At 36.5% G+C, this 24,719-nt stretch overlaps 2 protein-coding genes across 2 annotated transcripts; both read left to right on the forward strand.

Moving 5' to 3' along the window:
- Positions 1 to 1,149: 1,149 nt before the first annotated feature.
- LOC306768527 (forkhead box protein P4-like) lies at positions 1,150 to 14,297 on the forward strand (the record flags this gene model as incomplete). Its single annotated transcript, XM_079256919.1, has 12 exons — positions 1,150 to 1,302; positions 3,167 to 3,271; positions 5,575 to 5,652; positions 6,049 to 6,157; positions 6,244 to 6,406; positions 9,849 to 9,936; positions 10,345 to 10,455; positions 11,172 to 11,352; positions 11,440 to 11,510; positions 12,483 to 12,584; positions 12,685 to 12,806; positions 14,168 to 14,297. 12 exons carry the CDS (start codon positions 1,150 to 1,152, stop codon positions 14,295 to 14,297), a joined length of 1,413 nt encoding a protein of 470 aa, XP_079113045.1.
- A 6,374-nt stretch (positions 14,298 to 20,671) lies between these two features.
- LOC306768534 (myoD family inhibitor domain-containing protein-like) lies at positions 20,672 to 24,719 on the forward strand (the record flags this gene model as incomplete). The annotated part of the gene is made up of 4 exons (XM_079256932.1): positions 20,672 to 20,729; positions 21,881 to 21,970; positions 22,371 to 22,643; positions 24,448 to 24,719. 4 exons carry the CDS (start codon positions 20,672 to 20,674, stop codon positions 24,717 to 24,719), a joined length of 693 nt encoding a protein of 230 aa, XP_079113058.1.

Raw genomic sequence — 24,719 nt, forward strand, 5'->3', positions numbered from 1 at the left:
CTTTTGTTTTTAATAGATACACTGACATGCGATTCAAGTAAAAGTGCAGGTAACAACTGTAAACAAGTCTTTGATAACAGTTTGACAAGTGTGTAGTAACAGGGCTCTTTTTGTCGTTCAAAACTTCCAAAAGCTCCATATCTAAATAAAGTCACAGACACCTATACTTGTCCTTGCTACAGACAAATGCTTGTTTTTCTCATCTGCTATCATAAATTATCCCTGTTGGGTTGTTAATTCTTACATGCTATGAATCTTACTGTGATTTTGGCCTATGTAAAGCATATAACGGAAAAAGATATATTGTAAACAGCTTAATGATGCAATGTGCCTTTTTATTTCTTTACCTTGTAATGACGATGTGAATAATGCAAAGAATGTGTCTAAATGTGGAGATGCTCTTGGTGTAAAGGAGGGTTTGTAAAACACTGAGTCTAAAATAAAAAGTTAACAGTGCTTCTTGCTAATTCAGTCACAGTAATTTCTACTTTTAATGTCTCAAGAATCAAGTGCTATCTTGACTGTCATATTTATCATGTGAATGACTCCTCCCCCTCAGGTAGACACACAACTCCATCAGTTATCTTCCTCCCTCAGTGTAACTCTGCTTGACTTGGAGACACCATCTATCTGCCTGCTCTGAATTCAACTATCTGCATTTACGGTATGTAAGCTGAATTTATTTATGACAGAAACACAAGAGAGAGTGTTCTATTAGGAAAACGTGAAAGTTTTACTTTCTGCATGGTCACCTAAAAACATAACTTGCAGTTTAATGTCTTCATTTTGCAAAATAATGTTTTTTCATGTTCTAAAATAATATTGACTTTAGCTATTAATAACTTTTTTTTTTTTTGTTAGAAAATTTCAGTGTATTTAAGATAATTCTTCATACTTTGCAATTATAATTCAATTTAAATCTGATCATGTTATTTTGAGTTAAACATGTTAAATGTGCTGAAAAAATTCACTTCTTTTTTTTTTTTCTTCCTCCCCAAGTTCTATTTCTTTTTCAAAAGAATAAAAGATGTTCTGACAGTCTGCAAAAGCTTTGGTTCTTTAAATGTAATTTTAAGCTTTTCAGCAGAACCAAAACTTTACGAAACGTTATACTTGCCGTGGCTGTTGTCTTTCAGCAGCTGAGCTGAGATGCCTGAGTCTCCTCACAGTCCAACGACAGCCCGTCAAACCCCAGCCAGCAGCCTCCTCAGTCACACTGACAGCGGAGCAGAAGGAGCAGCTAATGGGGACTCCTGCAGTGGAGTGAGTGGTGAAAACTGGCAGAGTCTCTTCCACAAACAGGTACGTTTAGACTACAATTTTTAATTGTGCCTTTTGTTCTCCATTTTTTCCCTTCAACTCTTCCTTCTCCTCTTTTTTATTAGCAGCTAACAGAGAATTATTAAGCAAACAGGCACATATTCCCTAAAGCTCCATATTAGATATTAGATACCCCCTGACAGGACACCAAACCAGGAGCCTGCAGCTCTGTTGACAGTAGCAGATTTCATATGAGATCTGACCTGAGTTGGGAGTTGACACGCAGAACTGTTGTTTGTCCTTCATTATTAGTTTGCAAGTCTGAGCCAGAGAGGAATAATTGCACACAGACCTAGGTCAAACAGATGCAAGTGAAAAGCAAATAAGCATGGCCCAACACAATTTTATGGTTGTCTTTTGCATTTCCTTCCCTGGTATGCTTAATCTGCTGGATCAATGAAACAGCCTCAATAATGAACGCATGGCCAGCAATGTTCCCATCAGTCTGTTCTCTCATCTTGTCAGCTTTGTTCTATTCTTCTCCCTACATTTAGCTGACTACGTACTAATACGATGATTTCTGGTTATTATCAGCAATAGTTTTTGTTACTGTTGCTGCTGGCCAGAATATGACATGCTTCTCAAAAACTTTAAAAAAAAATTTAACAAAGCGAACTCTATATCATGAAAATCACTTTATTTTATTTCATTAATAGAAATAAAATTTCTTCTTGATGTCTTTTCTTCTAACTGCATCATTAAATTAATAAATCTTTAACGGAAACCTACTAATTTGGCAAGAATAATGATTCTGCAGAAAACATCTGGTACAGACATATAATCTGTTCTCACAAACCCAGAAATTTTCTTCTTTTTTAAATCTATAATAATCTATAATAAACCCCAAAAATATTAACCTATAATATAAGACAAAATCATTTATGTATTCAATTATATTTTCAAGCAGAGAGTTGACAATATACATAAAATTCCAAGTATAGGTGATGTTCTGCTGGTAACTGCAATTGAATATATTTGTGTTGAATAAATTTATGTCATTATATTATCAGAAGAAGAAAACATTTAAAGATAACTGTAGCTATCACGAAAACTTGTCAAATTAAGACACCTTTAACATCTAAGAAGGTGAAAAAGGTTTATACTGGATTTAATAACATTTTCCAATTGTTCATTCAATTTCCATCAATGAGATAATCAAAGTTTTCTGACTAAATAAGACCAGATAAAAACCTTCCTATACACGATGCAGAACAGTTACACATTTAATTGATTTCTAAAACTCTTATAACTTTCTGGTCACTGCATTAATCTGTTTAAAGAACAGGAGACATTAACTCAACAGGCTGATATAAAAAAGTGTCTTTTTCATTACATCTGGCAAGCCGCTAAGATATTACTCCAAAGTCACACAAGGCTTCAATATGAAATATAGACAGTAATAGTAAAGTGATTTAGCACTTTTGTTGTGTCTCTTTATTGTTTCTTAGAAATATAAAAGCAGCTTTTTCTGTTTCTTGTCGCTGTCATGAAAATAGCTGCTACAATTTTTACAAAGGATGTCAGTCACTCAGTATTTGTCAATCAATCACTATAGAGTGCAGATCGGTTAATATTCTGTGAGCGTTTGCCTTTATTAATACCCATACACTTCTATTAGGAGCCACAACAAGCATGAAATTGTGTCGCTAATTAGGTTCGCCTGTCTCCCATCTCATTTAGGGTCAATGACACAATCTGGCATGATGATGTTCACAAAAGGTTGACAACACTATTGTGAAATTGGAAGTACTTTGACTCGATGGCTATTACTGTTTATCACCTGACACTCTTGACTTCATTCTAAAATCTGTCGTCTTTTTTAATTGGTTGCTTCTTCATCTTTCAGGTCTTTATGGCCATGATGACTCCTCAGCAGACGCAGCAGCTTCTGTCTCCCAACCAGCTACAAGCTGTGATTCACCAGAAGCAGCAAGCTTTTCTGCTTCAGCAGGTATTTCTATACCTCTAACCTTACTAATACTAACATGTATTACAGTAACAAACAGATCAATCTCATATCTCATTCATTTTTTGAATATAAATTTATGATGGATGAAAAGAAACTGAATAAAATATAATACAAAATTTGCAATGTAATAAATTAAATAACCAAAGTCAAATTTGGAGGGAATTCTGTTTTATTTGAAAAGTTGTTTAAAAATTTGAAGATAAATATTTATATTTGGTAAAATTTAATTATTTTCACAAAAACAGAAATTATACAAATTTTGATTTTAAGCTTTTTTTTATTGTTGCAGGTGTATTTATTACAAAATAATAATAATAAAAAACTTCAAAACTAGCCATCAAAACTATCTTTAACTTTCACAATACATCTTTCTAACAACATGTAATCCATTACTTCCAAACTACAAACTACACTACACTCCAGGTCACTGCATTTTTATTTAAAAAATGTCCTATTTATAAAAATTTATCTGCTGTTGGTCTATTAGCAGACCATCCAGACTACTGAAAGTAGTTATGGGCTCTGTATTTTCTCCATGAACATTTTAGATCTGCAGATCGGAGAATCCACTGCAGGTCTGCAGCCTGATAAAGAGAATAATTAGAAGAGTTAATAGTCTTTTGCCACAGCGTCTGTAGTAATTTAGGTAGGCTAAAATATAAGCTCAGATAAATTATAAAACCGGTGATACCAGCTAAAACAAGCAAATATAAATAAACTAGGAAGCAAAGATTTATGACTTGGAAAAGGTCTGATAATTTGGCTAGAAATTTTAAAAGTTAGCTTTAGCATTAACATTCTTGTTTGGAGGTGCATTGTGTAACACAAACAAATGTCAGTAAGAAAAGAGTAATATATAACTAGAAAAGTGTGTTTTTATTGGTATTTTTTACTAAAATAACTGTCATGTTTTATTAATTTAGAATGAGCAATTTATATATTTTCCATGGGTTCACATTCATGGCAGCTGCCATTTTTACTATGGTATCTCTGAATGGACAAAAAACTATGTGAAGTGAGAACATCTGAGATGTAAACCGCAGTCAAAGTAAACAAATTCTTTGGTATGTTGCTTAGAAAAAGTCATCTGCTAAGATAAAGAATTCACTAACTTATACTGAACAACAATTTTAAAGTTCAGTCATTAAGTTGTATTTCAGATTCCTTTTAGCAGGAAACCCTGAGGTGTTGTTATAACTTGGAATGATTTGGGAAAACTTCACATATTTCTACTTAAACAATAAATAAAAACATTAAATTTGGTAAGGTAATATCATTCTTTATTTGCTTGATCATTGCTTTTGTTTTAGCTAATAGACCAAACATCTATTTCAGAAAATGGGTTTAGCAAAGTTAAAGGAGTTTTCTGTTTGATAGAGTCAGTTCAGTTGTATGTATAAAAATCACTTTAAAAATCTCCGTCGAGAGAGCAGGTCAAACTTCTTTTAGACATCTTATCATTCCCTGATCATTTTTTGTTTGAACACTTGCATTTCACGCTGCAGTCCATTAGTTATCTCAATAATATTCTCAGTCCTCATTAAACTCACAAGAATATATCTCATGGCAGAACAGAATCTTTGTATTGTACTCCTGTTTATTTTTGCAAGAAGTACTTTTCTGTGCAGTAATGGAGATGTGCAGCACGCTTTCAAGACATCCAGTTTTTAATGCATCAGAAATGTACTGCCTGTGTGGACGCAGTGGATGGAAAAGCTGTCAGAAACTCTGAATCCAAGAAGCACTCCTAATTGATCCGAGTCACATGTACCTCAACCCACCTTTAACTGATGGTGCTGTAGTTGTATTTCTATTTGAGATTTGTACATTCTTTGTAAAGTCATTTTAAGTTTACAAAAATACACTTTCAACTATATAAAAACATACAATAATTTATATACAGCATTATACTAGTTATATACCTCTAGACTACATTGTAGTTTATTTAAATATACTTTAAGTATACTTTTATGAACTTAAAAAAGTTCCACTTTTGTTCAAAGGAGTATTAATTTAGAAAAGTATATTTCCTTTACTTAAACTTTTACTCAATTATTTATTAATTCAATATATATATATATATATATATATATATATATATATATATATATATATATATATATATATATATATATATATATGTATATATATATAGAATTATTATATACATATATCTACATATAAATTCATGATATTAACTGATGTTATGGAATACTGAATTAAATGAAATTTTAAATATTGAAATCATAATACTGACATATTTATTCATTGAAATATTTCAATAGCAACATCTGAAAGAGCTCTTCAAAAAGCAACAGCAACAGATGCAGCTACTTCAGCAACACTCCAGCAAGAAAGTCAAGGTAAATGTTTTTATTTTTTATTTGCTTGTTTTTTTTTTTCCATGTTCATAAGAAGCCTATGGAACACATCCATGTTCTCCCCAAATCACACAAAAATGACAAAATAAGAACACCATTGCCTTTTATAAACCACTTTTGGGAAATAGTCTGGTTTGAGTGCTTGGTCTCTTTGAATTAGAATAGTTGAGAATATTTTACAAAAATGTCCAGAGAGGAAATAATCAGCCCTTAAAAAAACGGTCCTGTTTGCAGACGTGGTTAACAGTTAATTTAAAACCAGGATCAAGCCGAAAGCATCTAGCAATCATAAAACCACTTATTGCTCTCCTAAGAGGTGAAGAATCAATACAGTTTTCTGCTTTTCTGTAAATGCATTATTTTAACTTTGTCTTGCAGCTTCCTGCACAGCAGCTGGTGTTCCAGCAGCTCCTCCAACTCCACCAGCAGCACCAGCAACTGCTCCAGGCACAGAAGTCAGCGTTGTCCTCTCCTACACTCCCACAAGGTCCCCTCATCTTTCCATTTAACATTTTACACGTCTTCTACCCTTCTGAAGTAACGTCAGCTTGTATTTTCATTTCACCCTTCTAGCATGTCTCAGTCCTGCAGAGATGCAGCAGATCTGGAAAGAGCTCACATTTGGAACAAGTGAAGATAAAACCGAAACAAACTCTTCTGCTCAGAAAATGTCAACAGAAGCCACCAGAAGACTGAGCTGCGATCAGCTCTTAGCGTCTCCTCATAGGGCAGAATGGTGAGAGCTGTCTCTTTGTGCTGTAAATACAGCACAATCCTCAGATGTGCCTTTTTCGTTTTAAACACATCAAAGACTCGTCATCTGCTGACATTCCTCTCTCAAGGTGCAGGTGGAGAGATGTTTGCTTTGAGACTTCACTATTAATTCCCCTTGGGATGCTGTATTTTGTGTTGTTTGCTTTGTGTTCCACCAACCGAGGTGGTTCAGCTACAGAAAAGTTTACATGACTACGGTACATGTCCCAAATCAAAAGTAAATAGTTCCCCGTTTATTTTTCGGCGCTCTCTTGCACCTCTCTGTCATTTCACGCTGCCTGAAGAGAAAACAAAGCTTTCTCGTGTCTGTTTCATTGCTGATGTGTTGATCTGTCTGCTGCGGTTTTTAATCATAATACTCCTTCCTCTCTCTCCTCCTCTTCTCCCTCTCTTAGCACTGGAAAAGGTCGTCAAGTTGCGACACACACTCTTTTTGGCCATGGAGTGTGTAACTGGCCTGGTTGTGATTCGGTCTGTGAAAGCTTCACCCAGTTTATCAAGTAGGTTTTGACGCCATCTTCACACATTTCATCTGTGTGTTAAATATCAGCTTTTCTGAAAAGGTCAAATGTCAAAAACAGTGTTTTTGCAACCTCCCTGTCTTGTGTTTATTGTGTCATCTCCTTAAAATGCAGTGTGTCCTCTGCACAATGAAGTAGTTTGCAAATCCAAATGAATAAAATAAAAGCATGGTCAGTATATCAAGTGGAGCAGACGGTAAAAAAAAAGTCATTTTGAGTGAGATTAACAGGAAATGTAATGAAAACTACTGTATGGTTTGAAACATCCATTTGGAGCAAGAAAAGGGAACATCACGTTAGCTGTTAGTGTTTTTTTAACATTGCTATGATGTAATCTTGCCATTTTTCTGGTAACGATTCTCAACATTATCGTTCTGTTGTGATGGAAAAAGTATTGCTAACTCCCAATAGTAAGAAAACCTTTAGACCAGCGGTGGGAAACTCTGGTCCTTGAGAGCTGCGCTCCTACAAGTGTCAGGTGTTTCCCTGCTGCAACACACCTCACTCAGCAATGGGTAACTAGCAGACTTGTGTAGACTCTACACTGTAGCGTCTGATGTCAAGCTCTCTGGTCTGCCAGATGACCATCTGGATCGCCCTCAAAACCAAATCAGTTGTTCCTTATTCCTTTGATGGTATTTCCTGAAAATTTGATCTCAATCTGTCCATAACTTTTTGAATTAGTTGCTAGCAGACAGACAGACGGACAAAACTTCTGAAAACATCTTCTCTGCTTTGGCTCAGGTGGAAACTGAATGAAAAAAGAGTGTATACAAAGAATAAAAACATGCAATAAAAACCACAATAATCCCTTCAGCCCCATGACAAGTACATAGTATCGAGTAAGTTATGTCACAACACTGATATTCTGGGAAGTTTCAAGGTTCAAAGAGATTTTTTTGGGGTGTCTTTCATGTGTTGTTCTTTCAAAGCTATTTTTTTTTCTATAATGCTTTGGTTAAAAGACTGACAGTTTGTCCTTCTCAACGTTGTCCATCATAGTGAGTTAAGGACCATTATAATGTTGACTTTTGACATTTGTCTCCAGTATTTTATTATTGTCCAAACTACAATCATGTCATTCCCATGTAAGGCTCCAGATTTTCCAAAATACTCTTACTTAGGTAGTTTGTCATTTTTAAGCTGATAGTTTTAAATATTATGATGGGATACAAGAACGGTTTCATTCTCATGAGTATTGGATACGCTGGCAGGCCACAATGCTGGCTAAATTTGTGCCCTCACAAACGGTCTCAGAGGTATCAGATAAATGTAATGAAAATGACTTGTTTTGATCAAAGCAAACAATAAAAGAGATGTTGGAACATTTAATGTTGGAATTGAATATTTCTGTAGGCATCAAGGCCAAAGGATACCTTAAGTATATTGCAGATGCACAAAGTTGTCCAGACAAAAATAATTATAATAATGATACACTTAGACTTACACATAGGCTGGACTTTATTGACCCCTTTGGGATGACTCCCCAAATTAACCTTCAACACACTGCTGGCACATTCATGCGCCAAAATACAGTAACGCAGTTCACTGTTCGTAAACTTGTAGAGCCACATTTAGAAGACAATGATGTGTCTGAAGGGGAACTGTTTGAGCTATTCTTCATCAAAGAGATCATCGCTCTGTTCGTCTGCGAGACTAATCGGTATGCAGACCAAGTAAAAGATGCAAAGAGGGACAGAGCAGGACGATCGAGTCGCGTTGCTTACTTTGAATTTCTAGGTAGACTGCACTCCTGATCTTCACCAGTAAAAAGTTACAAACAAAAACTGAATACATTTTTGTTTGTGTGTGTTATTTTTTTTTCAATAAATATATGCAAAAGACAATGAAAGAGACATTATGAATATATTTTTTCATTCTTTATGACAGCAATGAAAAGAAAGATATGTGCTTTTGAAACAGGGAGGCATGATTTTTTTTTTTTTTTTCTGTGAAAAAGAATGACGGAAAAAACATATTTTTTTATGCAGTGTGATGAATGCTAAAATTTCAGCAAGAAAGGAAAAGTAGCATGCAGATAAAAACATGAATAAATAAATAGTAAAATAAAAAACAAAACAAAACAACACCGCAATCATAAATTAAATAAACAATAAGAAAAGAAGAGAATGCACAAACAACTGATTCAAAGAACTGGCTGAGCCACATAATGATAATAATAATAATAATAATAATAATAATAATAATAATAATAATAATAATAATAATAATAATAATAATAATAATAATAATCACAATAATCACAATAATCATAATAATATTAGTACTAATAATAATAGTACTGTTTGGTTTTTGCTGTGAGTTTTTTTTTTCTAGGCCACAGATTCCGTACATTGTTTCTAATAATAATGTTTCCCATTAGGTTAAAAAGTACAGATAGATGAAGATTTTCTTTCTTCGTGTATGGGTCTTCTTTGTGGGGATAAATTATTTATAACTCTCAGAGATTTATGGAGATGCCAAAAGAAAAACACAGTTTTTGATTTTTTTGGAAAATGTTTGCGGAGGAAGATCAAATGAGCATAAACTCACCAACCTTGGCCATAAAAGATACTACAGCACTCAAACTTCTTTGACATGTTGCTTATTTTTTATTTCTCACCCAAATATAAGACACTAATCTTTTGGGACATGCATCTTCTACATGCACTGTCCAATACTAAAGCAAATCGCTGTTTTAACTGGATAACTGTAACACTAACTGGTTTGATGATTTGTTTTTGATGATTCCCCGCATGTTTAATGTCCACAATGCAGTTGTTGCTATTTGCAAGGAAGAAAGCAACACATATCTGCAGCCTCTTTTTCCTTTTGGTTGAAAGAGCTGAAAGACTTTGATTTAACACCCTGCATATGTTTCAGGCACATGAGCAGTGAACACACTCTGGATGACAGAACCACAGCCCAATGCAGAGTCCAGACGCAGGTTGTCCAGCAGCTTGAGCTTCAGGTAGCCACGAGCACAAATATCTTAGAAGTTATGCAAACATTTTATGTCCAGGCTTTAAAAAAAGGAAGCCTGAAGTTGATTCAACAGAATATGATCTTTTTGCCTGGTTTCATTGTGGAGGATTCAACAAAACATCATCCAAAAATATGGGAAAGGTAACCAAATTTGTAACCATGAGATTGATTTACACAGATATAAGCCTAAAATTTGAATTACTTTGCCTCAATTTTAAACCAAATGACACATACTTTAATTGTATGTAATGATATAATTCCCTTCCAACGCCGCTACTTTGTGCTGGTGTTTGTTCAGTTCACAGCTTTTCCATTTCAGTAATCTGTGTTTAGACTTTTCCATGTGACACCAATCCCAGAGATTTCCCTTCCACCCGTTTATCTCCTCTAACAGCTGTGCAAGGAGCGGGATCGCCTGCAAGCAATGATGGCTCACCTGCATCTACCTTCCTTAGAAGCTGAATCGCTGCAGTCTGATCCAGCCGCTGACCCTCAAAGCCCACAGGTAGACAGTGTGCGTTGATACGAAAGTAAATTAACCGTAAAGGTTACAGCGTAAGGACAACTCAGAGTGAGTGGTGAACAAAATGCATGTCTGGCCGAAACCTCATCTTCCACACCATGATGAAGATACTGTTACTTTGTGATTGAACAGGAGAAATCTTACAGTTGAATGAGCTGCAAAAGCATGGCGGTACTTTCTCACAAACAAAAACACAAGGCTTAGAAGCAGCCTTGCATGAGACGAAGGTCACGTTTTCTTTAGCCTACAAAAACTAAATCTATATGAATTTACTCTTTTTTTTTTGTTTCAGGCTTTGGCACATTCTTGCTGTAACTTTTTCATTAGTTCTGATTGAAACTCTTCCTTAATGGTGCTCTCCATCCCCTCCGAATTCTTTTTTCTTTTGGTACCCAGCTGTTGCCACCAGATGGGTACTATTGTGTTTCCAGACAGCAGACATGCTCTGGTAATATGGAAGCTAATCATGTGTTAATCTTCCAAATAATGCACCTTAATCACAACACTCACCAAACAATTTCACCCTGTAATTAACAATAATTTGCCCCTTTCTTTTTGCGATATTAGAGGAATCACCTTTGGGGAGGCAAATCCAATCGCTCCGTTACGCTCTGTTAAAAAACGTTGCACTGTGTTGTGTTTCTGTCAGTCTTCTCGGTCCTCTTGTCTCTTTGTTAACTTGGATCGTTTGTTTTCAGCTGAGTCCAACAGCAGTCAACAGCGGACTGAGACAGCTAGACTCTGACAAGATGTCCCCCCAACCTCTGGACCCAGTCAGCTGTGCATCTAAAAGCTGTGAAAAAGACTTGGCAACTCATATCTTGTGTGCTGGGGCCATAAGACGTCGTCAACACCCTCTGGTCTTTTCTCTGTCTTCAGGTAATGTGGACACATATTTGCACATGAAGGCAGGTTGATTGCAGATTTTCCATCTCACCATTTTATATGTCTGTTATCTCATTTCAGAAAATGAATATGAGCTTTACAAGAACACTGATATAAGACCCCCGTTCACCTACGCCACACTGATTCGACAGGTATGATCAGTGATATGAAGCGTCCTTTCTTTTTTTACTTAACATACTTTTTTTGTTCTTTTAACTCAGTGGTTCAAAGTTGCTTTCTTTCACTCTAGAAACGTTGCCAACTAAAATTAATCCTTTACAAAAATGGTTTTTGCAGCCCTGTATGTGCAAAGTCAGATAAGATGGTGGTTTTTCTGTGTAAATGATACAGAGCTCAGCGAAGATGCTCCTAACAAGTCGACAGAAAAAGACAAAGCATCACCCCTGTTTCTGCACTTAATCCTGCTTCTAATTAAACATGAAGCTGATTTGAAAATGACTTTTCATGTTTTTAAAGCTCCATATGGACTTCACAATGTTTGTTAAAAACAAAGACTGTTTCTTTAGAATAGCAACTGCAAAACTTCATAACAATAACTCTTCTGGTTTGTTTATTCCTATATTTAATATGTGCTTAATTTGCTTCCTTTGTTTTGTATCTAATGTTGTGTTTTTCATGTGCTTTATAAAAGAAGTTTGATTTAATGTCATTTAATTCAACAGAATCAATATTCCTCTACTTTTTTTTAAAATGGTCAGTTAAGTTATGATGACGTCACAATCTGTAGTTATTATAAAAAAAAAACTTTTTTCTGGTTATATTAGCTTATTGCAGCTGGGAACTAGATGGTCTAGGAAGTAATTATTACACAACAGAAAATAAATGTAAATACTTTAACACATACATTGGGTCAAATATCCTTTATTTATCTCTTTTTGTAAACTTAATCCAGAGTAAAGAAATGACTGGTTTGAACAACTACAAAACTGATCAAATATGTTGAATTATTATCAGAAGGAATTGTAGAAAAGGGATATTCTGCTGAAGTACCGAAGAATTCTGATGAAAGTGAGATTGCATCAAAGTTGTGGGGGTAAAACTTCACCTTCCTGAAGATCAAACACGAACAGCATTTAATTTCATCCTGTCCTGTCCATCAACAGGCCATTATGGAAGCATCAGACATGCAGCTAACGCTCAATGAGATATACAACTGGTTCATGAGGACGTTTGCATATTTCAGACGCAACGCTGCCACTTGGAAGGTAAAACAGCCGCAGATAATTCTGACTCTGTGATCCCACTGAGTGTCACGCCTGATTTATGCAGCATGCATTCAGTAACATAATTTTATCTTTGAATCAGAACGCTGTTCGCCACAACCTGAGCCTGCACAAGTGCTTTGTGCGAGTGGAGAACGTGAAAGGTGCAGTGTGGACTGTGGATGAGGAGGAATACCAGCGGAGGAGATCACAGAAGATGACAGGGTACAGTAGACCCTTCCTGCTAAGTTACATCAGGCTTTCTGCAGGTTTTAGCTCATTTTACACGTAAGCCATTTGTTTGGTAGGTAATATTATTATATAACAAATAGCAAATGATACGGCTGAAAGTGCAGAGAAATATTGGTTAACATGTAGATAAGTTGTAAGTTGTCAAATTTAGGAAGAAATAGAAAAAAAAAAAATCCAATTTTAGATTTTAGAAACTAGAAATGTTCAAATAAAAGTTGAAGGATCCGAAAAAATAGAGACATATTTACACTGTAAATGACAAAAATCACCCAAATCTTAAGGAGCTGGTCTAATTAAATGAAATAAAGCAATTTTCAGAAGTTTTGGTGTCTTAATTTTTTGATGTCTTATTGCGTTTTAATGATATTTATGTGTATTTACTTTTTTATTTTTCCTTTGATGTGGTTAGTTATATGTATTGTTGCTGACCTGAGATGTCTTGGTTGGGGCACTCTTGAAAAATATTTTTATTTCCTGATTGAATAAAAGTTTAAAAAAAAAAAAAAAAAGAAAGAAACATAAAAAAGCTTATTTTGTGTTTTGTGCCCCAAAAGAAAGATAAAAAAAAGCTTTAATGGTGGTAAAAGCTTTAGTCCTTTCCTCAAGGGTTTTCTTTGTAAATCATGTCATTGCTATTTTTGGGTTGTAGTCATTGTAGTAGTTTACATTTCCTTTGCTTTTCTGCAGAAGCCCAACAGTGACAAAAAGTGTGTCCCCCAATCTGGGTTTTAGTACTGCTCTACATGCCACCTTACAGGTGAGTTTAAGAACACATTTTCATCTGATGCTTCTTCATCACAGGAGATTAACCTGGTAAAGTCGTGCTCACTGGTCAGCACAACCCATACATGTTAAGAGTTCAAATTCAAGGCGCTTGGTTAGGGTTACAGTTATATACCTGATTAGACTGAGATGTAAATAAATAAATAATTGCATCTTCTGGGATCTGTTGGTTGAAGTTTCCATCATAGATCCTCTCCAATGGAAAACAGGTTGTTGTTGCCATCTTAGGAATTCTGATCAGACTTTGTAACACTGGTGCATTGTTTTAGATATGGACCTATTGCAGGTTTTCTGCTGAGACTATAGGCTGATTATTGATCTATATTTATTGCAGGCTGCAATTGCAGAGGCATCACTACCAGCATTCAAGAAGGGGAGTATGAACAGAAACTCAAGGAGTCCTATACAGGACAACAAAGCAGCAGATGGCAACAGTCACAAACCTCAAAATGTTGTTCCTCAAGTGCAGCAGTGAGTTGTGCTTGTTTCAGTCACCAAAACAGATAAAATGTTTGATCCAACAGCTGAAATTATTTTTAATCTTTTTACAGGCAGTTTTTCCACAAGGATGAAGGGCTGAATGATAATGACCAAGAACGTCTGTTAGAAATGGTGAAACCAGTCAGTCTGCAGCACAATGTGAGCAGAGATGACGACACGCATTTATTCAGCTTCGAATGACTCATAGCCATCGGCAAATATTAAATCATAAAGCAGAAAAATATATGCTGGTGGAGCAGAGCTGCAGTCAGAAACTCTCATCAAAACTAGGACATTTGATCCAATGTAGTCACATGTTGGAAGTGATATGATTCATACCGCATATTCATATATATGAAAAGTGTATCTTTCGATGTTTAAATGTCTGGAGACTTTGTCTATTACACGTTCATCTTAAGTCAAGAGAAAAAAAAATGCCAGAGCTGCAGAATTTACCAAAATACTGAACCTTTTTTTTTTTTAAAGCTTCAGATAAAAGGGTGAAAATTAGTTTGAAAAATATCGATATGAAGTTCACAGGGGTATGATATATAGAATTAAATTTCAATTCAGCACTAATTTGTCAAATAACCTTTAACAGTACCAGTTGTGTTTTTTTATACTGACTAGCTGTCTCAATAATGAAGGCTTTATGTATTAAGAAAAAGAAGAAGAAGAAAAACGCTAGTTAAATCACAATAAAAAAAAAAATAAAAAGAAACAAATAAATCACCTGCTAAGATGAATGAGATTAAACGACCAATGTTTCTGTCGACAAAATTTGTTTATTTAATTAGATTTACTAGTTAAAATAAGAATCAGTGAATTATCTAGTGAACTTACGCTTAAATAACAGAATCTTACCTGGAAAGTTGTGTCAGAGAAGCAGCTGCAGACACTTAAATGATGTTTGGGTGTACAGTAGAAGTTACTTTTTTCCCCCTAACAAAGAAGAATCCAATTTTCTTCTGTTTAAAGGAAACACGTGAAGACTGGATAAAGACTTTGTTTATCATGTGTGATTTCCACTATGTGATGCAAAGTGTTCATAAGTTTTAATAAGGAGGTTAAGCTACAGCAACGTTGAAGATGTCGGTGACATAGTTAAAAATGTGCATGATGTGCTGGTCCTTCAGTATTTTGTATATAAGAAATGCCGTTTTAAGGAGTGATGTTTTTGGTTTTGTTTTGTCACTTTTTGTTTTCTTGTATGTGGTTTACTTATCCTAATCATATGTTTCCACTGTAATATTTAAATTATAATGAAGTTTGAATATTGAAAATACTCACTGAGCACATCCAACAATGTGTATAGCTTATTTCCATGTCAGTCTAACAATTATTGTTTAATAAACATTTAAAAACCTCTTTAACGTTATTATTAAGGTATTTATAGTATTTATCGTTCACATAGTAGAGTATGGACGCAATGTCTTCAATAACTGTCCAGGTTAAAGATGAACCATTCCAATTAAAAAACATTTGCCATGAGAACAATATTTTTTTCTATGGAAATACAGTATGCAAATGCAAATCTTCTGTATTTTTTCAGTAATTAATTTTTTCAATAAACTTTACAGGATATTCGGGCATGTTAAAGTTTTAGAAAAGCGTAAAACCCGGCAGCTGCTTAATACAGAGAGGAAGTACTGTCTGCCATGGTAACTGTGCAGTGTGTTCCTATACAGGAATTTTTGTTCGGGGAAGTTCGCTTAACTGATACTTCCTGAGCTTTAATAGAGAAAGCTGTTTATCTACACGCTGGAGAAAAATGTTACTCTTTGGTTGTTTTCTTTGGTTAAAACATGACTGTGTGAGATTTAACTTAATGTACAACACAAACATTTTAGTGTAGTTCTGGACCAGATGTTTGAATGCCTCTTTGTTTTCAAAAACAAGTAACATCCATTTATATTCAAGCAAAATATTAACACACAAACTAACAAGTTGCAGTTAAAATATATTAACATGAAACATGCCACAAAAACTTGTTGTGTAAAACAATGAAGGATTTTTTTGCTAAAATCTGGGGTCCAAATACCAGTTCACCACTCTGAGTGAGTCCCCTGCAAGGTAGTGTTGTGCTCAGTTCTGTCAGCTCACCGTGAGGGTTTGAACCCCAGCTTAGGTCGGTGGGTCGGTCTGTCTTCCTTCCTTCCTTCCTTCCATCCATGCATCCATCCATCTGCTATTCCAGGGTTACAAGAGTGAAGAAAGCCAACCTTATTTGATATTGTCTGAGAGGCAGAATACACTTTGGACAGACCGCCAGTCCATCACAGGACCCCAGCTTGCTCCCATGGTCCACACATGAGTGCGTCAGGTTAAATGATGATTCTGAATTCAGTGTGAATCCTTTTAAGGAACTAGCAACCCATCAAATGTTCTCTTGGCCTGTGTAAGGTGGTGGGATGGTGGCATCCTTGACAGAATGAAGCTTTTTACATTTAAAGAAAAGCTTGGTGACCCTATCACTGTGTTGTCATTTGGCTTTACATTTTATTATCAAATTTGATATAAAAAAAATCAAAATATACTTTATCAATGAGGTAAACATATTAAGCCTGAGTTTTGTTGAGGCATCAAATGAAAGCTTGGATACTGCATACATGTTGCAAGACGGCCATTATGTGCAGTTTATTTGATATAACTGAAATTAATGCGTAAACATTTTTGTCTAATTTATTTTCCAACCTTTTTACTTCACCAGTAAGTCTAAATTTTAGAAAAAATAGCAGTACGAATAAACAACCAGCTCAAACTGCATCTCATCGCCTCATCAACTATGAAGCGATGCTGCATCTGTTAACTTCCCAGCTGAACAATAAAGGTTTTTCCAGCTCCCTGTTTTGACTAATGTCAGTAATTGTCTCCACCGATAACATGTTAGCTTTTGTTTTGCTGTTGCCTTCCAGCGCTTCCTTTGATTCGCTGTCAGCTGATTAGATGACATTTTCCTCTGATTGCCACTCCATGTGGCGTGCTTGCTGACTGAACGTTAGCATGGTGCTAGACAACTGGAACAGCTTCACTTATGTGCTGCTTTGATGTGCCACATGCTCGCAGTGAGGCAGCCAAGTCAACATGTTTTTCACTAAAGCACTTTTTGACAGCACTTAGTCAAGAGCCCCTCCGAAAAAAGGGTGGTCTGCATCCTGTTATCAACATACTATGATGTCGCCAATATGATCAATTACTTCTTATCTGTGAAACATTTATATATATGTATATATACTTGGCAGTGATTACTTACATTTGGTTTTATATTCATTTATGATAGATGATCATGGGCTTTACCACAGCACATTTCATTTTTAAATGATAATATTACAGTGGCATTTTGGGTCTTATTACTTTTAGTGTTAAAACATTTAACATTCAACACTAATTTTGCAGACATTGCATCCACGACCTTTTCCCCATGATGTGAACTTATAACATTTTTTTTTAACATTTGTATTTTTACAACATGTGTGCCCTCTTAAAAAAAAGGCCGGTAATTTATTGTTTTACAAAAATACAGTTGTTGATCATGTCAGACAGACAAGTTTGCTACCTATCAATCTGAAAACAAACAAATAAACTAAGCGTGGGCGCGGGAAGGAGGGCGGCGTGGGGGGGGGGGGGGGGGGCAGCAGAGGGGGGGGGTGGACGGGGGGGGGGGGGGGGGGGGGGGAGTGGGAGGGAGGGGGATGGTTGGGAATGGGTGGGGTAGGAATAGGGTCCATGGCGGAGGGGTTCCTCCCTCTGGCTCCGTCTCCTCCCATCGGCGGCCGTCTTGGCGTTGCTGGTGGCACCGGGTCCCGGACCTGGATGGATGTCTGGGTGGGAACCGGGGACTCTCCGGCCCCTGGAGTGCTGGCGCTGGTCTGCCGGGGATGGGGGGACAACCGGGGTGCTACCTCCAGCAGCACCTGGCGGGCCGGGACTTGCCCTTCTGCCCTGGGGCTGTCCCGGTGAGGTGGGGGCACCTACTGCGGTAGGCTGAGGAGTTGGTCGCCCAGGGGAGGAGTCCTTCTCCCCTGGTTGTGCCCCTCCCCAAGTTCCCCTCCTCTTCCGCCACCCCTGCGGCCACCTGCCCCACTAAATTTTAATTGCAGCATAGACACCAATATACATTTAGGGTTTCGAGGGGGCAGGCGCCTTGGCCATGGGAGGGGGGGGACAGAAGCTACAGCGGTGGCCCTTGCCCATCCCCTCCCATTGGGGTCTTTCTCCCCTCGATTTTACTCACAACTTAGACACTATTACATTTACACAAGCAGCACACACACTTAATACACACACACACAGACACTCACATAAACAAGGGAATGCTGAGCAGGGTGGGTCTGGCAGCTGATCTTTGATTGCATGATCACAGGTTGAACACTCACACGTGCACGCCCACAAAGCGCTCATCTTCCCATCTGCTTCCTACTAAATGTTGCTGATGACTCTCTGTAGGAGTGTTTGATAACGGTTGGTATTGTAATTGTTATTTTATTAATTCATTTACTTTTTTTTACTTTTATTTTTCTTTTTTTTTGTCTGTTTTTGAATATTGTCACTATCCTACTTATGTCTTGTTGTATTTTTTCAGTACTTTATATTGTTTTGCAAATACTGTAACTTCAGCAGTTTAGACAAGCCTTTCTTTTCTGTCTCTCTTTCCTCCTTTCATTTCCTCTTTTTTTTATTTTCCTCTTTCCCTGCCAGGTCCAGCTTGGCCATATCAAGACTGACGATGATTGCAAAATGATAAAAGAAAATAAATAAATAAAAATAAAATAATTATCATAATAATAAAAATATTCAGATTATCAAGGGCAGCTACATACATGAGATGTCTCCCTTGACAGAGCAAATCTGTCTGGCAAAAATATGGCATGCAGATTGCTGTTCTGTATGCTGAGATGCTGGACAGGACAGGTTAAAAAAAAAAAAAATTAAAAAAATAAAATAAAATAAATGCACAATTTTATCTAATTGCTGCTGATTTAGTTTATAACATTATTACTGTTATGATAAGTTTGGTTGCAGAACTGTTAGTGCTGACATATACTAGTATGGTATGTTAACTTCCTGCTGTTGGATCCAGATGATAAAACCACTGTGATGAACAGCAAAAGCTTTTTTTTTTCTTTTCAAAAAATTAAAAATAAAAACAATAAAACTAATGTTTATTTTAATCTTGAAGACATACTTGGTTGGAGGTGCAGGATTCTGTTTGCAGCAAGCATATAATGCTGTTGATCCAAAGCATTTTTCAGTTTCACCTGATTCTGCCTTCATGTAACCCTGGCCACCTCATTGGCCAACCCCAAGCACTCCATCACAGCCATCACTACTTTTTTTTTTTTTTATGCAGATCCATTCCTGCACTGCCATGATGCAACCAGACACTTTAACTGCACACATAGTCTTCACATTATTGTTAGAGATTCTCCTCAGACTGGCAGCTGCTAGATGTTAAATTCCCACCATGTGAAAGTTTTTTGTTTTTTTTTAAGAAGATGCTCTTTCACAACACGATGATCACAACTTTCCGATAACAACATTGGTTTTAAGATTTTTGGTTTTGGGTGGTAATATTCAAGTTTTTTTAATTAACTTTTGTTCTTTTAAAATCATCCTTCTTGCTCACATAGTGAGTGGAAACAATCACCCCCCCCATTCAGTTTGCAAAATCTGAATTGGTTTGTTTATGTCATGTGTACATTTAAATCTTGTTCTTGAGATTCAGTAATCTTTTTTTGTACGTATTGAAATATTCTGGATTTACTGAATCTTTTCCCCTATAAAAATTTATGAAGACATTGTATATCCTGTACTGAAGATTAATGGAAATAAAAGAAGTTTAGATCTGTGCATGGCAGTAAAGGCATTTTTTTCCCCACCTTTGCTAATCAAAACCTCAAGAAAAACATTTGCTTAAATGCCTGCCTTGTGGCTAGCTCACCTCAAATAAAGAATAGGCGTCCCATCCTGCACTTTATTGTCATCTGATGAACAATAAAAGCACCAATTAGATGATACAAAAGTGTTTCAGGATTGAAAAATATGAAAATACAGCAGCCACAACAACATTTTTCAGACAGAAAGTGACAAAAGGTTCAGTAGTAGTTTAGAAAATAAAGAAAAGTATTTTTTTTCCACATATCAATCTGATTTTAGTAGTAAACCTGGATGAACCATGGCATGTTTGTGTGTGTGTGTGTGTGTGTGAGCAACTGAGTTTACATACATAAAATATGCAGCTAACACACTGGTGGGGTATGTATCTCCATTGTGTTAGGTGACTAAAAGCAGAAATGAGATGGCAACATAAAGTCACACAACCAGGCCTCGGCCATCCGCACTATTCTCTGATCAGCATATTTAAGAGGGACCACTGGGAAGGGGAGTGTTACCGAACTATAACAAAACACACACACACAGCACAGCTCACAGTCAGCTGAGCGGTGACTCATGTTAGCCTGATGGGTGTTTCTGGAGGTTTCCTGACCCTCTCTGTGCAGACAGAAGCAGGATAAAGAAGGTTCTCGGGTGACTGAAGTGTTAATAACGACCATGAGCAGTCATGTGTGTCCAACATGTTACCTGGAGAGCTGTTATCTGTGGAGGGGAGAGAGAAACTGAGCACCACTGAAGGCAAGTACTGATAATTCCTTATAAAGGAGTTTATTCTCTCAATAAACATAAATATTAACATATCTAAATCTCCATAAGTCTAAACTTGTTAATACATTGTTAATACATAGATTTGTGGTGCTGCTGTTAGTTATTTTAGTGTGTCATTTGTTTTTCTGTTCATATTGTCATTATGTATTGATTATAAATGAATTTGACAATGAATAAAATGCATAAAAATATTTTGATGGCCCTAAACTGAGAATAAAGGAGAGATAGACGTTGGTTCTAAAAGTATTAAAATGAAGTCATTTGTGTGAAATAATGTAATTATAAATGCTAAACAACAGCTGTAGGATGGAGGCTCCAGGGACAAACTGATAAATAACTTCTAGCCCTAGCTATAGCACAATTATCTGATAGTTATGAATATCAATTCTGCTGCAGTTCAAACAAATCTTGGAGCAAAAACATTGAGCAACAATAAAAAAAAAACACCAGGTCTTTGTGGAAAAAAAGAAAACACATTGTCTGTGTAAAGTCACATTATTATTGTTCATCTGTCACAGATTAAAAAAAAAAAATCTTTTAATTTTCATTAGCTATTAGCTGTTTTATTTATTAATGTTATTTACATCAGTGCATGACAATTAAAATGCACATATGATATAAAGTCATAGTTTCCAGTTTAATTTCAAACCAATTTGTTCAGAGTATGTCAAGTTTTATTGGCATTTTGCTGTTGGGGCAGCTCTGTGAAAGCATGTTGCGTGTCATATGTCTTCCTAATTTCAGTAATTTCATGCTCCCTTTGTCTCTAATGCATCATATGCCATTAAAAACAGTTAAACATATTAATTGTATATGGAAATTCGGAAAGTTGAGTTTTATTATTACAGATGGAGAGGGCAAGGATTAAGAAAAACAAGTTTTTAATACGTATTTTTTTATTTCTATATTGGAAGGATCGTGCTACTTCAGAGTTTTGTAAAGCAGGATCATCTCAGTAAGGTCAGGGAGGAGTTTCCATCATTACATTTAAGTAAACACAGCAAGACAAACAGTAAACACAAATTTTCCATCTATTTTTCTGGTTCAGCCTTATCTTGTATATAAACAGTGATATTATCCAGCTCCCTAGCTAACACAACTTTCCATTGATGTGCTTCTAGGTAACAGGTTTTTAAAATCAGATGAGGAAATCCTTTCAGCGTGTGACTATGTTAGCAGAGGAAATACCAGCCCTACTGATCTCATCAGCAGTAAGTAGAAACCAAGACACACAGAAAACAATGTGGTCAGCAAACCATGTTGTTGTTAAGTTTCGGAATGGATTTCTCTAAAGAAATGATGCAGAGGTACTGCAAGTAGTGTAGTAACAACTGTACATATATATATATATATATATATATATATATATATATATATATATATATATATATATACATAACATATATAAATGTATATGCAGATACACAGCAAAGGTTCCAGTAAAATACTCAACAGTTGGCTTTAGTGTATTCACTTATTGTTTTGGGGCTTTTATTTTACAAAATGTTACATCAGCAGTTATTTTCCATTTCTAAACTTTTCTTCCACATATTTTCATGTTCTGTAATAATTATCCCCTATGATCTCTCTGTTTCCGTCTGATTTACTTAGCCCAACCTCAGGCTGCTGTAGCTTGTCCTGAAGAAGCCTCACAGCAAGCAGCCGGATTTAAAACAACTCAGCATGACTTTCATAAGCCCACATGTCCTCAGTGTGGCCTCACCATCCCTGACCAAAGCCCGCACCCTGTCTCACCGAGTCTGAGCCGATTGCAGGACTCAAATTTGTCCGTGCACAGTGGGCGCAACAGCACTGGCAGCAGCAAGAGGAGTAAAAGCAAGGGCAGCGTGGCCAGATCACATCATACGACTGCTACAGCTGCTGGTAGGCTCTATAATACAGCTTACTTTCACAGAGCATTCAAGCAGAGCTTGTGGCTGTAATGTACAGGAGTAATTATCTGTCATATTCATAGAGATTAAAAAAAGATGGACAGAACATCAAATTTAACTAAATAAAATGCACTCCTTTCTGATTCTACTTTACAGAACTGTCTGGCAACAGATCAGTGAGATAACTGGGAGGGTTTTTGTTATTTCCTGCGAGAGTGTGGGAAAATTGTTAAACAATTCAAGAATAAAATGTTTCTATGTAAAAACAATAATGGAAAAACAATCAAATTGAAGTATACAATGTGGAACAGCATGAAGATATTCAGATCATCTCACAAAATTTCTGCTATTAATAAAGTTTAACTGTGAACCAAAACTTCAGGTCCACACTGCATCCACACATGGTGAACAGTGTGTTCTTGATGAAGTAAATGGAGCTGTAAAATCTGCATTCTATTCATAATTACAGGGACAAAAACAAGAAAGAGACTTACAGGAAGAAATCAGAGCAAAGCTCAGAGAAGCGTCTGAAACAGGCGACATTGTGTCAAACACAAGCAAAGAACATTATAAATGCAGTAAAGTTTTATGTCTTTTGTGACTTTTTAACTGATGCAGCTTCCAATGCACAGGCCATGGGACAATAAAAGCACATTTTTAGCCAAATATAATCTGAAATATAAAACATAATGAGTTAAAAATGATCGAATGCTGTCTACATGTCTGATTATAGTTCCCATGGTTACCTTCTTACTGTTGCTGTTTCCACATCTGCCTTGTTAGTCTATCTATCTATCTATCTATCTATCTATCTATCTATCTATCTATCTATCTATCTATCTATCTATCTATCTATCTATCTATCTATCTATCTATCTATCTATCTATCTATCTATCTATCTATCTGTGACTGAAGGATGCATAGCAGGAGGTTGTTCATTGTCTGTACTTAACCCAGATATAAATACACTTGGTAAATATAAATTAACCAACAAAGAAGATATTTTTCCCAGCCAAACGTAGCTCTTTTGTTTACCAGGACATCTTTGCAGCTGCTGCACGTGTGTCTTTATCAAGGAATGTAATGGACCACTCCTTGTTTACCGTTGAGCCTGTTGTTATCTCTGCAGAGCTCTGCATTAAATCAATTACAGCAGCCATACATAAAGCTGGTTTTTCAGTTACATGCAGGTATTAGCATAAGTTATACGTGGGGGGTGTATAATTGGAACAGATAAGTAGAAAAATGTTGAACTCCACTCCCCAGGGAATGCTGCCATCTCCTTTTCATTTACTTCCTCCTGTAAACAGGATGAAACAGCTCCATTTGCATGAGCTCAGGCTCTGTCTGGTCCTTGTGAGGATGAAGACAGCAGCGTCGCTGCAACACAGTGGTAAAGCTGTACTTTAACACAAGCGTAAGGTTAATACATGCAAATTTCACGTGCGCCTAATTTAGGTAGCCTTGCAATTATCACGTGACAAATTCCCCCTTAGCTGTTGTTCATCACTGGGAGCCTCGGTGGCCTTTTTATTTTCCCCTGAGGACTGAACAAAGCTCTGTGATTAAGTAAACACTATCACACTTGATCACTGCAGCGAAATATTTTGTCTTTTAAGTTCTAGGTGGCATCCCAAACAAACATCCAAGAGATTAATTTAGGGTTAATAGAGTCGTTAATCTCCATTTTTGATCATGTGTGACAGAATTTTACAAGAGACAGCAGCTGTTCTGTGACCTCCTGTTTACTAAAATCCTTTTTCTGTGTTGTTTTTCCTTGTGGTGATGCCCACAGACACATGTTTCCACCTGTTAATGGCATGCCTCTGGTGTCAGTGCTCCCTGCTGCTCCTGGGTCTGTTGGAGGCCTGCTCCTCCTGTGTTCAGGGCCTCTGCTCCTCCTGCTGCCACTTCTGTGCCCACTGTTGTTCGGCTGTTCAAGACGCACCGGTGGAGGAGCTCAACTGTCACGCCCACTGCCACTCGGTTCTGTTCGAGTCCTGCTGCGAGCCCACCGAGTGTCTTGAGTTTTGTCTGGAGTGCTGTGAGATCTGCCATCGAAGCTAG

The sequence above is a fragment of the Telmatherina bonti genome (assembly GCF_933228915.1).
Source record: "Telmatherina bonti genome assembly, chromosome: 2".
Classification (NCBI taxonomy): Eukaryota; Metazoa; Chordata; class Actinopteri; order Atheriniformes; family Telmatherinidae; genus Telmatherina; species Telmatherina bonti.